The sequence below is a fragment of the Ceratotherium simum genome, chromosome 20 (genome assembly GCF_057802395.1).
Source record: "Ceratotherium simum simum isolate JZ-2026a chromosome 20, ASM5780239v1, whole genome shotgun sequence".
Classification (NCBI taxonomy): Eukaryota; Metazoa; Chordata; class Mammalia; order Perissodactyla; family Rhinocerotidae; genus Ceratotherium; species Ceratotherium simum.
The window spans coordinates 55,630,575-55,645,852 of record NC_141919.1 but is presented as its reverse complement, the minus strand read 5'-3'; the positions used below and the strand labels follow the sequence as shown (position 1 = coordinate 55,645,852).

General features: G+C 59.9%; 1 protein-coding gene across 6 annotated transcripts in view; it reads left to right on the top strand.

The window, feature by feature from the left end:
- Positions 1-15,278, top strand: part of WNK2 (WNK lysine deficient protein kinase 2) — a 117,984-nt gene that overhangs the window by 37,867 nt on the left and 64,839 nt on the right. For 5 of the 6 annotated variants that reach the window (XM_087444810.1, XM_087444807.1, XM_087444804.1 and 2 more), the window contains exons 7-12: positions 1,457-1,676; positions 5,503-5,785; positions 9,552-9,757; positions 12,042-12,173; positions 12,581-12,763; positions 14,040-14,594. In XM_087444810.1, coding sequence (XP_087300936.1) covers positions 1,457-1,676; positions 5,503-5,785; positions 9,552-9,757; positions 12,042-12,173; positions 12,581-12,763; positions 14,040-14,594 — 1,579 coding nt within the window. The remainder of the gene's footprint in view (positions 1-1,456; positions 1,677-5,502; positions 5,786-9,551; positions 9,758-12,041; positions 12,174-12,580; positions 12,764-14,039; positions 14,595-15,278) is intronic. The other variant, XM_087444808.1, reaches the window with a different exon arrangement.

Below are 15,278 nucleotides of genomic sequence, written 5' to 3'. Positions count from 1 at the left end.
GACAACCCTGTGCCCGCCTCTCGGTGCGTCTCATCCTGCCCTCTTCTCAACTCCAGGCTGCGTGTTCCGTGTACCTGTGTCTGAGCCACCTCAAGTCTCATGTTCAAGATGAGCCCTCAAGATGCCCCCAAACCAGCCCCACCTCAGATCAGGGCCCCTCCTTCCTCAGCTGGTCAGCCAGGAAGACTGGCGTGCATCCTGAGCCTTTCTCCCTCTCCCCTCCTCCCTCCATCCCTCTTTTCTCCTCCTCTCTTCCCTTCCCCCATGATCCTCCCCATTCCTCTTCCTCCCTGCCCTCACCTCTTCCTTGCCCCCTTGGGTGCCCTCCTCACCCCTGCACACCCAGCACATGTCCTCCATCCCCTGTCACCGTCCCCAGCATTGACCACTGTCTTTTCCATGGCCGTGATCTCTCACACAGGGTCCCTGTCCTGGTCCCTGGGCCTTCTCTCCTGCCCCCTGTTATCGTGTTTTATTCTCTAAGAAAAATACTAAAAAGTTGTGAAATATAACCCATATCAGAAAAGTACAGAAACAACCATGTAGAACCAAAGAATCCTTAGAGCAGACCCTGCGTGTGAGACCACCTCCCAGAGCAGGACAGACAGAGCCCCAGCGGCCACGACCTTCCCCCCCAAGGGGCCACGACCTTTCCCTCCCAGGGGCCACAATCCCTCCCCTCCAAGGGACTATGACTTCTGTCCCCCCAGGGGCCATGACCTCCACTCCCCAGGGACCGTGACTTCTGACCTGCCCCAGGGGCCCCACAGGCACTTGTTGCCCTGGCTGAGGGTTGCTCTGCTGGCTGTGGCCCGCACACCGTTTATGGGGGTGGGCTCCACTTGCCGGGGGGATGGGCCGCTGGACCTTGCAGACCGGGGTGACCGCAGACAGGACCCTGGGAGGAAGCCAGGCCCAGGACAGCATGTGGATCCCTTCGTGCTGGAGACAGGAACTGACTTAGTGTTTAGGGATGCGGGTTTGAGTGGCCGGGTGGTTACCATGGCAACACCCAGCATCCGCACGCCCCCACCCATCCTGAGGAGCCCCCTGAAGACATCCCTGCTCCCAGAGGCCAGGACCCCTCAGGGTGCCGGGTGTGAGCTCTGGGATGCGGGGTCTGCCTCTCGAAGGTCCAGTTCAGTCTTACCTGGAGCAGGTGCCTTGTGATGCCTGAGAGCCCGCAGTTCCTCAGCAGGCCTGTCTGCACGGTGCGGAGCCCTTGTGAAAATGCTGTGAACTCCTGAGTCTCAGAGCGGGCATATTTTCTTTTTATACTGAGAGGAAAGAAGTCTTAAAGACCACGCAGTGAGACGTGTCAGGTGTGGTCTCTCCTCCTCCCTAGAAGTTAGCGTTGCAGATGGGAACTGTGGTGTGCCGCCCGCCTCCCGGGGAGTACAGTCAGAGCACTTTCTAGAGTGTGTAGAGCCCCCCAGCAGGTGTGCCCCCTCCCCAGGTACGAGATCAAGGACCTGCTCAGCCACGCCTTCTTTGCGGAGGACACGGGCGTGAGAGTGGAGCTGGCGGAGGAGGACCACGGCAGGAAGTCCACCATCGCCCTGCGGCTCTGGGTCGAGGACCCCAAGAAACTGAAGGGCAAGCCCAAGGACAACGGGGCCATTGAGTTCACCTTTGACCTGGAGAGGGAGACGCCGGACGACGTGGCGCAGGAGATGGTAAGGTGGCTGCTTGCGGGTGCAGGAGGGCAGCGGGAAAGCCGGGCGCGCGCCTCGCCAGCGCGTGGTTTCCAAAGGTTAGGACGAAGTCAGAAACGGCACGTGGTCCTGCGGTGAGCAGCAGTTCTGGGGTGCAGACGGGATCCCCGTCCACGGGGCGCGTAGGTCGGAGTCGCCCGCTGCACAGATGCGGAACATCACCTAGGAACTGGCGCTGAGAGGGACCCGGGCCTTCGTGTGTCAGGAAAGGCCCCGTTTTGACCAGATTCTTGCTGCCTTTGTGCACACGTGGGCCTTTGAGTTCGAGCTCTCTTTCATTCTGTGTCTGAGGGCGCTCTGGTCCAGCAGGCCCGGCAGACGCAGGGGTGTGGAGAGTTCAGTATCGCGGAGGGAAGATTTGCATGTGAGAAATAAGTGAGACGCTGATTTTTACTGGAAGAACTGAGCGAGAGCGAAGCCGGCGTGGGCGTGGCGAGAGCGAGCGCTCGTCACAGAGGGGCGCGGCCGTCCTCTTTTCTTAAGTAAACCTTTCACCAAGTGCAGCACGTCTTTCAGGAACGCCAGTGGGTTCCACAGCTGGACTCCTGGGCACGCGTGGGTTTGAGGAGGAGAACGTGGACTGCGGCCCGGAGGGTGGGCTGGAAGAGCTGGGAGGGAGGCGCCTGCGCAGGCTCCCGTGGGCAACAGATCTGCGGGACCAGAGCCGACATCGGGGTCCAGAGCCCTCCTTCTGGGGCCCTGAGAGCCGCTCTGGGCCCCTTCTGGGCCGTTCCTGAGCTGGGGCGGGATAAGGAGGCCCAAGGGGGTGGCGGTTCAGGGCCCACTCTCCCGGCTGCTCTGCTGGGCATCACTTACTGATGGCTTTAACTCAACACACCCACTGCTTCAAAACTTAGAGTAATTTAACGAGGAGACAACCAGGAATGGAACAGCAGCGTCAGTTGTCATGAACAGGTAGTGAACGCGTAGGGCTCGCCCACTGCTGGTTCCAGGCACCCGCGGTGGGGTCGGGCGGCCGTGTTCTTAACACCCGCAGTCAGTGAGGGTTGGGTGTTGAAGAAGTTCTGGAACCAGACGAGGCCGCCTTCCTGAGGGTGGGAGGGAGGCCGATGGGACAGCTTTCTCCTGTCCCCCTAGAGTCACCTCCCAGCAGGTCCCGCAGGCGGGGACACGGGGCAGGCATGCATGGACATGGATCAGAACGCAGGTGCCCGGGGTCTGAGAGGAGGGCGGGTTCTCTGGGGACCTGGGCTGGCTTTGATCTGGAGTGACCCTTCTGTAGGACCCCCAGGGACGGGGGCTGCGGGCCCAGCTCAGCGGTTCTCGCGTCCACCATGCCAGCCCCTCCTCTCGCCTTCACGGCCTCTGGATAATGGGCCGTTGCGGTGCGGCACAGAATGTGGCTAAATTCTCCCCCATTTGGGAGAAAATAGAAGAAACACCTTGGAGAGGCTCGCTGGGGGCCACTGTGAAGACGGAGGCTGAAGGGAAAGTGGGTCGTGGGCAGACAGAAGCGGGGCAGGTGCGTCTGTGGGATGCCTTCTTTTCAGCGCCTCTGCTCAGGTCGGCCGCATGGGTCCCGCTGGCGGGTGGGCGGGGGCGCTGACCCAGGCTCGGCCCTCGCGCGTGTCCCAGCTGCGTGGGCCCCACTGACTCCCGCTGTCCTGGGCCAAGCCTGGCGGGGAGACCGCGGCCTCCATCTGCGGGATCTCAGCAGGTCCCTCTGTCACAGGGTCAGCTTCGGGAAGGAGTTTTCTGAAGTCATCACAAACTTAGAGAAAAGTTGCAAACGTGAGACAGAACTGTTGGAGGTGACTGACGTCCCCTGATGCTGTGTCCCCCGAATATGCCTATGCCTCCTTCCCACCGACCAGGGCCTTCCTGCACAGCCTCCTCGGCCGTCAGAGCCAGGAGAGCAGCCTGGCTCAGGGGCCCAGTCGTCCAGCGTGGGGGTCGTGTCTGTGGTCAGTCGTCTGTGTGAAGGGCGCGGCAGCCACCCCCTGGCTCAGCTCCCTCTGGGTCCCAGCAGCATCGGTGTCCATGCCGCGGCCACCCAGTGGCGACGCTCCCGCGGTCACGTGGCTGAGGGGTGTCTGCCGGGGGCTCCATGTGAAGCTATAATTGATAACCGTTTGTGGGGAGGTGGCTTGAAACTATGTAAATACTCCATTTTCACCAGACTTTCCACTTACTTATATCTCTGTGACCCACGGCTTCCCTCTTATTCAGTAGGTCACGTGCTCCATTGGGGAGTTACCTTTCGCCGCCCGACAGCCCACCCCAAACGCACTCTGTGCACACTGTGGTCATGGTCTCCCAGGTCAGCATTCCGGGAGCGGCTGAGCAGGCACTTCTGGCTTAGGGCCCCTCACGAGTGCGGCTGGGTGTCGGCCAGGGCTGACCGGGGCCGAAGGTCAGCGACCACGCTCGCTCACCCGACTCAGTTCTCAGCCGGCTGGGATGTTCCATAGGGCTGCTTGTGACATGGCTTCTCGTGAGCAGGTGGTCCACAGGAGAGACTGGGAGTCAGAGAGAGAGGGCGAGACAGAGACAGACAGGGAGACAAGAGACTGAGAGACATAGAGAGAGACACAGAGACAGGGACTGAGACAGAAAGAGAGAGAGACAGAGAGACAAACTGAGACACACAGAGACAGTGAGACAGACACAGAGAGACAGAGACTGAGAGAGGGAGACAAGAGGGAGGGCGAACCTGCCTGGCGTGGCCCCCACTGTCACCTCAGGGAGGCAGTGATGCCGTCACTTCTGCCACCATGATCACTCGCGTTCCTCCCGTGGGTATTTGCGGACACGTCCTTCAAACCCTCCTGGCACGGCTGTATGCTTTGATGCTCAGAATGTCCCAGATTCGGCCGGTGGGCGGCCGTGGGCGCTGGCTCCCGTGTCGTTCCGCACGTCGTCATTCTCCGAGCACGTCCTTTTGGGCTCAGCGAGATATCCAGGCCCCTGTCCTTGCCCTGCCAGCCTGAACCTGCTGTTCCATAGGGAGCCCACCCTCTCACAGTGGCCGGGCCTGAGTGTGCCCGGGCCCACTCCTGTGTTCTGTTCCTTGTGCACACTGTACCACGTGCACAGGCTCCCGTCTGCCTCTGCGTGCATTTGTGTGTGTGGTGCGCTGGAAACCTTGAGTTCACACAGTCCTGTCCAGAGCACAGGGTTCCTTTCTGGTTTCCTCCCTTCCACGTGGGGAGTCCCACGGTGATGCGAGGCGTTTGGCTTCCGCTCTTTGGTGGTTTTGCTACAAACATCGTCAGAGAGAGCCGCGTGTTTCCTGGAGGTCGGTGGCTCCTTTATAGACGCTCTCAAATGTTCCGTTGGGTAAATCGGGTTCAGAGTTTTGCCAGGCGACGTGCACACCCTCCTGGTCTCACGTTATAGAGTGTGCCTCCCCCCAGCCTCCGGGACTGCTCTGAGAACGCCGGGGATGGCTGCTTGTCCCTGCCCCCGAGCACACAGATGCGGCCAGGACCCCTTCCCGCCCTTGGTCAGCGTGGGGAAGGCTCCGGGAAGCCCCAGGGCCCCGAGGGGGGCAGGCTGGGGTCTCCCCTCCCCACTCGCCCACGGTTCCCAGCACCTGTCGTCCCAGGAGTGGGGCTGGTACAGGTTCAGACGGTCACTCTCCCTGCGGACTTACACTTGATGGCCAGAGGATGTTTACTTACACGGTGACGAGAGCATCCCTGAGAGGGATAAGCCAGGGTGAGGGGCGCAGGGAGAGGACTTGGGGTGGAGACCCCAAAAGCGGGAGGCAGCGGTGCAGACGGCAGGGCTGGTACCAGTGACGACAGGGTGACTCTCTTTGCAGATTGAGTCAGGATTCTTCCACGAGAGCGACCTGAAGATTGTGGCCAAGTCCATCCGTGACCGCGTGGCCTTGATCCAGTGGCGGCGGGAGAGGATCTGGCCGGCGCTGCAGCCCCAGGAGCCGCGGGACCCGGGCAGCCCCGACAAGGCCAGGGGCCTGCCCGCACCCCTGCAGGTCCAGGTGACCTACCACTCGCAGGCTGGGCCGCCGGAGCCCGAGGAGCCCGAGGCCGACCAGCACCTCCTCCCCGCTGCGCTGCCGGCCAGCGCCACCTCCCTGGCCTGTGAGTGCTGCCCTCCCTGAGTGCCCCTACCTGCTGCGGGTATGGATTGTGCAGGCAAGCACTCTTCCAGGGTGGATCGGGAGTGTCCCCCACGCTGCACAGAGATCTGTGACCAGAGGGGTTCGAGGCTGGCTCCGGTCCAGCTTCTCAGGACGGGGGGCAGATGTGCACACAGACCCAGAACCTCCTATGCCCCAAGCCAGTGGGGCTAGGGTGGCTCGATCCGGCTGCTAATCCCGTCTGGACGATGTCAGCCCCGGCCACACGGGGCACTTGAGGGCTGTACCCCATTCTGGTGGGGCGTCTGGGCCAGGACGCCATTGCCCTGGGGCTGTGAGTGGCTGTGGCCTCGAGTGGTGGTGCCCCGATCTCAGTTGTGACCTTTGCTGCTGAGATTATCTGTCCCCAGGGTATCTCCCTTCCAGTGCCGAACCTTTGAGATCTTTAGTAAGATGGAGGGGGTGCTGCCGATGGATGGGCGGGAACCGTTTTCACGCGGCCTCCTCTCAGACCACTGGGAGAGAGTCCAGTGCCTCTTGCATGCCTGGGCTGACACACGTCCTCCTCTGCCCTCAGCGTCCCCAAAACTCAGCTGTGAGCTGAGGAGGGAGGATGTGGCCCTTCTCTCTGTTCTGTGAATAAGCTCGGAGTAAAATTGCAGGCCCAGAACCCTGCCCAGGCCGCTATGTCAGGTTGTTCGTGTGGAAAGACGGAAATAGTCTGTTTAATTTATTTAATAGGCACATCCTTCATTTATCATTAAAATAGCCACACGTTCTTCAGAGTCGGCTGTTTAAATTCAAACCTTGGCTGGCCGTCACTTTGAGAAATTGGCCTGCTGTTTCCTCTCCTCCAGCCTGGCCGGGTTTGCTTTGGAGAATAAAGTCATGACGTCAGCGCTCCATTTTCTGATAAACCAGAAAACTAATTAAAGAGGGTAAACGTTTTGTAGGAGAAAGCTCTCCATGTCTGATGCACCACTGATTGTTGGTTGAACAATTTCTAGGACAGGAATTAAAAAATTCCGTTTTGTCACCCTTTGAAGAGACAATCTGGGGCCTAGAACACACTCCGCTGTGGTCGGAGGTCAAGGCACAGGTTCCACCTGCTGTGTAGACGTGACTCAACAGGGGGGTTCAGTCAGGAGGGGAGTTCTCTCTGCAAACAGACCCCTCCCTGCCCAACTCAGGGTGGTTCTCTGTGTTTCACGCAGTGGCCACGCTTCTCAAATCGGATTTTACCCATTTATCGTAATTTGTTTCAAGTAGATAATATAGTTACATCATATAAAATTCAACAAGTCCAAGAGGGTATACAGCCAAAGCCAGGCAGTTTTCCTCCCTGGAGGCCACTATTGTCACCCATCTTTTCACTGTACCTTCCAGAGATAATCTACACATACAGTCCACCATGCAGACACTCACATACATGGGCACACACGTGTGCACGCAGCACAATCACGCACATGCATATGCACACATGCACACACCCCACACATGCACCGCATACACACACCCACACATACATGCACATATGCATGCACACAGCACACACATGTACACAGACACCCACACACGTGTACACTCGCACACCCAGACACATGCATTCACACATGCACGCCCCCGTGTCTCCCTCTATCCCACAACCTACAGCTCCTGCACACACTCTTCCGCATGTTGCTCTGGTCACAGCAGGAAGCCCATGCACATCGTCCCTCTGGCTGCAGTGCCTGTGGACGGCTGGACTGCCCCATGCTTCATAAATGTGCGCTGAGGGGGGCGCCAGGGAGCACACACGTCACCAGAGAAAAGACCTGGTCTCAGGCAAACACTCATACTTCCTGTGTCGGAAGGAACAGCAAACCTCATATTCTGTGATTCTCCACCACGTGTTTTGTTGGCTTCTCACCACAGTCCAGACCCAGCTCGAGGGGAGGGCTGGGCCGGCCCCACTGACTGTGAGAACAGGTTTATTTTTTTTATTCTCTTTTTTTTTTTTTGTGAGGGAGATCAGCCCTGAGCTAACATCCATGCTAATCCTCCTCTTTTTGCTGAGGAAGACCAGCTCTGAGCTAACATCTATTGCCAATCCTCCTCCTTTTTTTTTTCCCTAAAGCCCCAGTAGATAGTTGTATGTCATAGATGCACATCCTTGTAGTTGCTGTATGTGGGACAAGGCCTCAGCATGGCGGGAGAAGCTGTGCGTCGGTGCGCGCCCGGGATCCGAACCCGGGCCGCCAGTAGCGGAGCTCGTGCACTTAACCGCTAAGCCACGGGGCCAGCCCGAGAACAGGTTTAAAAACCATGTTTTAAATTAAAGTTGAATTATACCAATAACAAACACATTCCCTTAAAAAATGTAAGATGTTATCTATATGGTTAGGGTTGCTTTATGTGAAATTTGTCAAGTCTGTACACATTCTCTTTCTCGTGTGCACTCTCTGTCTGTCTCTGTCTGTCTGTCTCTCCTTCTCTGTCTCTCTCTCTCTCTGTCCCCCATCTCTCTCTTAGTCTCTCCGTCTTTGTCTGTCTCTCTGTCTCTGCCTCTTTGTCTCTTTCTCTGTCTCTATGTCCTCCCCGTCTCTCTCTCTCTGTCTCTCTGTCTGTCTCTGTCTCCCCCTGTCTCCCTGTCTCTCTGTCTCTGTGTAAGTGGAAAGGACGACCAGCCACCTCACTACATACACTCAGAGCCCCTTGTCTGGTTAGTTTTGTGCGCTCACACCTCAGCGTTTTTATGTCTTCCCAAGTTAAAGTGAATTCAGATCAGCCCCAGGGAAAAATTATTTTGATGCAAAGCAGACAAGATTCCCTTTTACTGTATTTGTTTAAATTACAAGTGGACTCGATGCCAACACTGTAGAAATGGTTGGTGTTTGTAGGTAGCAAACGGTGACGTCTGTGTGGCTCGTGGGGTCTGGCGGCAGTCACCTGAAGGTGCCGCTCCAGACGGCTCTTTGTTCTCTCTTCACGGCATGGCCCCGCCGGTGGCCTGTCTTCTCCGTCTTGGCAGACGCGCCTGTGGGCCGTGTGGTGCCGTCTGTGCCCTGTGTGTGGGCGGCTTGTCCACCGCTGCTGGTTTGACGGGCCGTGCTGGGCTGACCGCGGGTGAGGCCGGCTCTGGGGGTCTCCGAGGGCTGTGGAGCCTCTGAGTCCCCCCTCACGGCGTCTCTGTGGAGCCCCACTTCCCAACCGAGTTAGACCCAGGCCTGTGACGTGAGGGCTGGATTTGGACCCAGATCTTCCTACTTTTAGCTCTTTGCTGCGGTGAGCAAGGTGGTCAGGGTCTGTGACCCCCTCCCACCTTACCAAGCACAGTGTCATCGTTTCCTCCCCACCACCGAACCTGACCCCGTAGCTTTTCCTACCCCAGACACGCCCTGAGCCCCCTGAGACCCTCGTGCCCTGAAGACTGAACAGGCCCACTTTCAAGGTCGGGTCGGGGCGAAGGTGGGCCTGTCTGTGGGCCAGTGGAAGCCACCGTCCTTCCCGCGGTTGTGCGAGGTGCCGGGCTGGGGCCCGTGGCCCCACGGCAGGTGCCCCCCAATGCCAGGCCACCTCGGGGCGCTGCACATACAGCCCCCAACGTTTGCGCTGTTGTGGAGTTGTTTGTCTAAATCAACGTGTGTGTATGACCCACGTGGTCTTTGTTTCGCAGGATAAACGTGCAGCCGAGCTGGGCGTCAGCGCCTTTGCCCGTGCTGTGCTCCCGCGACGGGGGCGCCATGAGCGACGGGGGCCGCTCTGAGCTGTGCCTTTGTCCTCCGCAGCCGACAGCACCTTCGACAGCGGCCAGGGCTCCACCGTCTACTCAGACTCGCAGAGCAGCCAGCGGAGCGGGGCGCTGGGCTCGCTGGCAGATGCAGCGCCCCCCGCCCAGTGCGTGTGCAGCCCCCCCGTGAGTGCCAGCGCCAGCGACGGGCCCGGCCTGCCGCCCAGCCTGCCTGGGCTGGGGTCCTACCAGCAGCCCGCCTCGGTGAGTCCCCGCCCCTCGTGCCAGAGCCACCCGCAGCGGTGCACCCTGTTGGTGATGGCACGGCTGCAGCCAGAGCAGTCTGGGACCTCCTCTGAGAGACCTGCTGGCCAGTCACACCAGTGCTGGCAAAGCTGTGATAAAGCGTGAGGGACCCGCCCCGTGGCCGCGCTGGGCCTGAGATGGTACCTCAGACTGGAGCAGAGGTTACAGAAAGGTGTAATTTATAGTGCTGAAACCTTCGGTTCCGTCTCGGGGTCCAGCTTCCCCGAGGGGTGTTGGGTGTGTCCTGGCCTCCCCGCCCACCCTGGGCACTCTGCGGCTCTGACAGGGCTGTGCATGCGGCCGATTCGTGGGACACGTTTTCAGGGACGTGTGAGAAGCAGGTTGAAAGGACCTCATGTTTCTGCCTGTGGAATCTTTCTGAGATGTGGGAAGACTGACTAACAGGTGAAATGGAAATTAGTAGATGAGGGGGTCGCATCTGGCGTTTATTTTTCAATTTTGATTTTTTTTTAACACAAAAGGAAGCAAACAATTGCTCGCCTCACAGTCCTAAGCGGTCAGCACAGAGAAGTTTCCCCTGAGGCGGGTGGTGGAGGGGGTCCAGCGGGAGGTTTAGACCCCCAGGCCAGAAACGGGTCAGAGCTGGGCACCCCTCCGAGGAGCCGCTCCCGCCTGGCACTCGGTTACTTACATGGCTCTCACTCGTGGCTCTCACCGGCTGTCTGAGCACCAGGCGCCCAGCCTCCCGCCCGGTCCTGTCTCCCTCCCTCCCCTCCTGTCCTCGTGCTCGTGTGCGTTTGCAGTCTCCCTGGGTTCAGGAAAGGAGGAGAGCTGTGATTTCACTCTACAGGAAGCGCCCATTCAGGAAAAGGCCTTGTGCTGCTCCAAGCGCTGGTTCTGGGCTCTGGGTCTCCGTGCCGGGACTGAGCCAGAACATCCTGCCGGCCCGCACCCCTCCCGGGTCAGGGACAGGGCTTCCCTGGCCACATGCTGTGCTGTCTGCTGGGGCCTCAGCATGTGCCTGTCCCAGAGGCCGGGAGCCCGAGCACAGGGAGGTCGAGGGCCCAGCCAGGACGCACCCAGATGGACACGGCCAGAGCACTGTCCTCATCTGCCAGCTGTGCAGAAACACCTTGGACAGCAGGGGGAGGCTGGAGGAGGTCCCCAGGGTGCGCTGAGGCTCTGGGGCGGGTTGCTGCAGTGATGTGCCCTGGGACCCAGTGAGGGAGGAGAACAGACGGCCGCCTCTCCTCTGAGGCCTCAGGGCCACACGCTCCTGATTCCCGCTGGGCTGGGGGTGGTGGCGGCTCAAGGAACAAGTGCACGGGTGGCTTGTTCCGCGCCATGGCTTCAGGTAGATGCAGAAGTGGTTCCCTCCCACCAGTGCTGCTTGTCACAACATGTGCACTGCGAAAGGTGCAAGGAGTGGCCACAGTTGTGGAAATTACTGTCAGCTGTTTCATCCAGAAAACCCCATGTGAGAGGACTTTCTGTTGTTGATGTGGAGAGCTGGGCCCTCGGCTCAGTCACTGCTGTGTCCAAACCGGTCCTCCATCGCCCCACTTGCTTCTGTATCCTCAGTATTTTGAAGTAAATCCTGGAAAGAAAGACATTTTGCCCATAAATATTTCAGTCCGTGTTTCTGCAGGATCAGGACCCTTGAAAACAAAACCTAATACCATTATTGCACCTAAAAATGAACAAATTAGCAGCAGTTCTTAATAGCACCCAACAGCCGGTGATCAGATTTCCGAGTGTTTCCCGGTCGGTGTCTGCACTGTGGCTGGGGGTGAGGGCTCATGTCTGTGCCTCGTTTCTCTCTCCTGGTGGCTGAGTCAGTGGGACCCTGGCTCTGCAGAGTGCTCCTTGCCCCACGCCGTCCTGCCGGCCGTTCCCCAGTTTCTGTATCCCATCTGTGGACGTGTCTACACGTATACGTGTTATGTGTCCTCTAGACGGTGAGCGTGGGCATGTGTATCTCTCCTTCCCTTAATGTCACAAGTGTTTCTGCACAATTCCACAAAGCCTTTATAATGATCTTTCCTCATGGTTGCATAGTGTTCCGTGGAGCTGATGTTCCAGAACATTCCACGGTGGGGAGTTGTGGCTTTTCTGGTTTAGGGGCCAGCACACCTTGATTCTGCCGAATTGTGTTCCTAGAAAAAGTGTCCCTGGCAGGACAGCGGGTATGAGGAGTGAGAGACGGGTCCCCGTGGTTGTGGAGAGTTAGCTGGGGGGTCCTCAGGGCAGCTGCTGAGCTTGGCCCTCGTGCTCTCTGCAGCCTGGCCTGCCGGTGGGCTCCGTCCCGCCCCCGACCCATCCTCCACTCCCACAGCAGCGTTTCCCAGAGCCGGCCGTGAGCTTCGCCCCTGTGCCAACCGGCCCAGGCCAGTCCACACCCCCCAGCCACCAGGTGAGTGCGGGCTGCCCCTCCTCACGGCCGCCATCATGCCTCAGTCTCCCCCGACCCCTGCCCCGGCCACTGGCCTGCCAGTCCTTCTCTGCAGTTCCCCAGGGTTGGGGGGCGAGGCTCTTGTGTCTGGAGTTCACGGAACCTCAGCACGGGGAGGGGCCCGGCCGCCAGATCGATTCTCCCAGGTCTGCGCGTCTAGGCTGGGGGGGTGGGGTGTGCGTGCACGTGGGTGTGTGTGTGAGAATGTGTGCATGTGCGTGTGTGGTGTGTGCCTGTGTGTGCTGTGTGTGCGAGTGTGTGCTGTGTGTGCAGGTGTGTGCACAAGTTGGTTTTCTCTGTCCTTTCTGGGCACGGGGGTGCATCTCGGCAGGACGCTGGTCTAAGAGAAGCCCCTTCTTTCCCTCCAGCCTCCTCCGCTGGCCCAGCCGGTGCCCCTGCCGCAGGTCCTGGCCCCACAGGGCCCTCTCCAGCCGGTGGCCCCCCTCCTGCCTCCGTACCTGCCTCCGACCTCCCAGGTGGTGGCCCCTGCTCAGCTGAAGCCCCTCCAGATGCCGCCGCCCCTGCAGGATCTGCCTCAAGTCCCTCCGCAGGTACCTCCCCTCCCCTCCAGCCTCGCCTTCTCCCCCAGGCTGGCTGAGGGTCTCTGTCCTCTGTGCTGTGAGTGTCTCTCGGGTGGGAACATCCCTGGTGATGGGGCAGCCGGGCTGCCGTGCCCCCTGCCCTCGGCCTCTGTCCCAGGCATCCAGAACGGGAAAGGTTTAGTCGAGAGTCAGGCCGAGGAGCTAGGGCGGAGCTGTGAGCACGAAGCTGCGGTCCCTGTCCACTGCGGAGCCATCGGGGCCATGCTGACTGGGGCTCCTTGGAGGCCGGGCTGTCGTCCAGGCTGGTGCCATCGATGGTCGTGCTGGTCATCTGGTGACCCTGGGTCACGGGGCGGCTTTCATCTCGCGAGTCCCGTCACTGTTGTGTCGTCAGGGCTAGGTTGGGAGGTGCCGCTTCCTGTGGAGGGCGCGACTGTTGCGGTTTATGGGGCCACCCTGTCAGCTGTCACCTGTCGCCCGGTCTTGTCCTCGTCACGCCCACGTCAGAGTTGTTCTCACCATCTGGTTGAACCTCCACAGTGCTCATCAGCAGTCATGCCGTTTAGTTGCTTTTCAAATACACAGAAGTCGATGGGCGTGTTCTCGCTGCCTTATAATTACACAAAAGTGTGTTTCACGTGACGTTCACGTGCCCACCACCAGAAAGGCTATGTTTTAAAGAGAAAACTGTCAGAGAACTTGCTGAAATGTTTGAAGTGCTAAAACCATGACGTCAGACACCGGGTGTCTCCAGGACGGAACATCAAATGCAGAAGGTTCCAGGGCTCCACTGTTGGGGACAGACACGTGGGTGTTGCCTCAGCCAGCATGCGAGGCTCGAAGATATGCTTTCCCCCGAGAGAACCTGCCAAAGGATCTGGCCCCAGTGTGAATTTATACAGATTGGGGATCTGGCAGAGTAATTTCAGATGTCCGGGGTCTGTCTGGAGGCTCTGACAGTCTGGCCTTTCTGAACAAAAACAGGCAAAGCTGTGAAGTGGTCGTCACTCCTGTGACCCCTCGTGTCTGAGCTGCCCTGCCATCCTCATGGCACCTGGCAGTAAATGACGGAGCCCAGAGTGGTCCAGTGGGCCCCTCCGCGTGGTGCCGCAGGGGCTCTCGCACCCGCCGAGGCCTCCTGACCTTCCTCCTCGGTTGTCCTGTGTCACACGCTGGGTTCCATTAGATCGGGCTTACATTTGGGTTCCCTACGGCCGCTCTCGCCCGGTGCAGGCGTGCCACGGGTGGGGACAAGCCCTGGCTGACATGCTTGCTTCTCTTTCAGATGCCTCCGCTTCCTGTCATCCCCCCAGTTGCTTCTCTGGCCACAATCGACAGCCTCCCCACAGCCGTCCCCGACCTGCCGGCCGCCAGCGGGCCCACTGTGCCTCCCCACTCTCAGTATTTCTCTCCGGCCGTCATCTTGCCGAGCCTCCCGCTCACTGCCGCCGCTGCCCCCCTGCCCGCGTCGCCGGCCCTGCCTCTGCAGGCGGTCAAGCTGCCCCACCCCCCTGGGGCGCCGCTGGCTGTGCCGTGCAGGACCATCGTGCCAAATGTGGTGGCCACCACCACCGCCATCCCTCTGCTGGCCGTGGCCCCGCAGGGCATGGCTGCTCTGTCCATTCACCCTGCTGTGGCCCAGCTCCCAGCTCAGCCCGTGTACCCAGCGGCCTTTCCACAGATGGTGCCCGGTGATGTCCCGCCTTCTCCCCTGCATGTGGTACAGACCGTGCGGGCTGCCCCTCCGAAGCCGGTGCCACCCACGCTGCCGCAGCCCCACCAGCCTAGCATCGCTCGCCTTCCGGAGCAGGCTGCTTCGGCCACCAGTGCTGGGAGCCAGGTAGCCACCTGCTGGGCAGGGCCTGCCCTCCAGGCTCTGGGAGACTCCTGGGCACCCAGAGGTGCGAGTCCTCGGGCCTCTGCTCCTTATCAGCACCTTGACCTGGGGGCACAGCAGGGACGGGCAAGCAGTGCCGTCCCCTGGCCTTAGCTTCTTGTCCAGTGTGGGGGCATCTGCTCCTCCTCCCACTTCCCAGCATGTATCAGGGGCCGCAGGAATTGGGGCAGCTAAAGGTTCCACCGTCGGTCCCTTCCCGAGGGTCAGTAGCAGCTGCTGGTGGTTGGGGGTCCCCGGCCGGGTGTTGTGGCACCTGCCCTCCCCTCAGGGCGGTTGCATTGGCCCCTCCATGGGCGCCAGGGAGGCTTGCACTGCCTGTTTGTTCCCCTCTCAGAGTGAGGCGGGGGGATGATCCCGTCTCAGCAGCTGGGAGATGAGGCCGACAGGGTTCCGAGGGGTCTGTGGCCATGGACCGGGCAGTGCTGGGGGCACACGGCTACTGGTTCCAAGGCGGTTGTGGCGGATACGGACGATGTCCTGAAGTCAGGTAGGGACCTCAGGCAGCTTGCCATGCTGACAGTGAAGGGACGCAGGGACACGTGCCCTGCTGGATGGCGGGCCTCCTTGTGGCTCCACACACCTGTGTAGACCACATGTGTTTTGGAGCTTCAGGGCTATTATCAAACT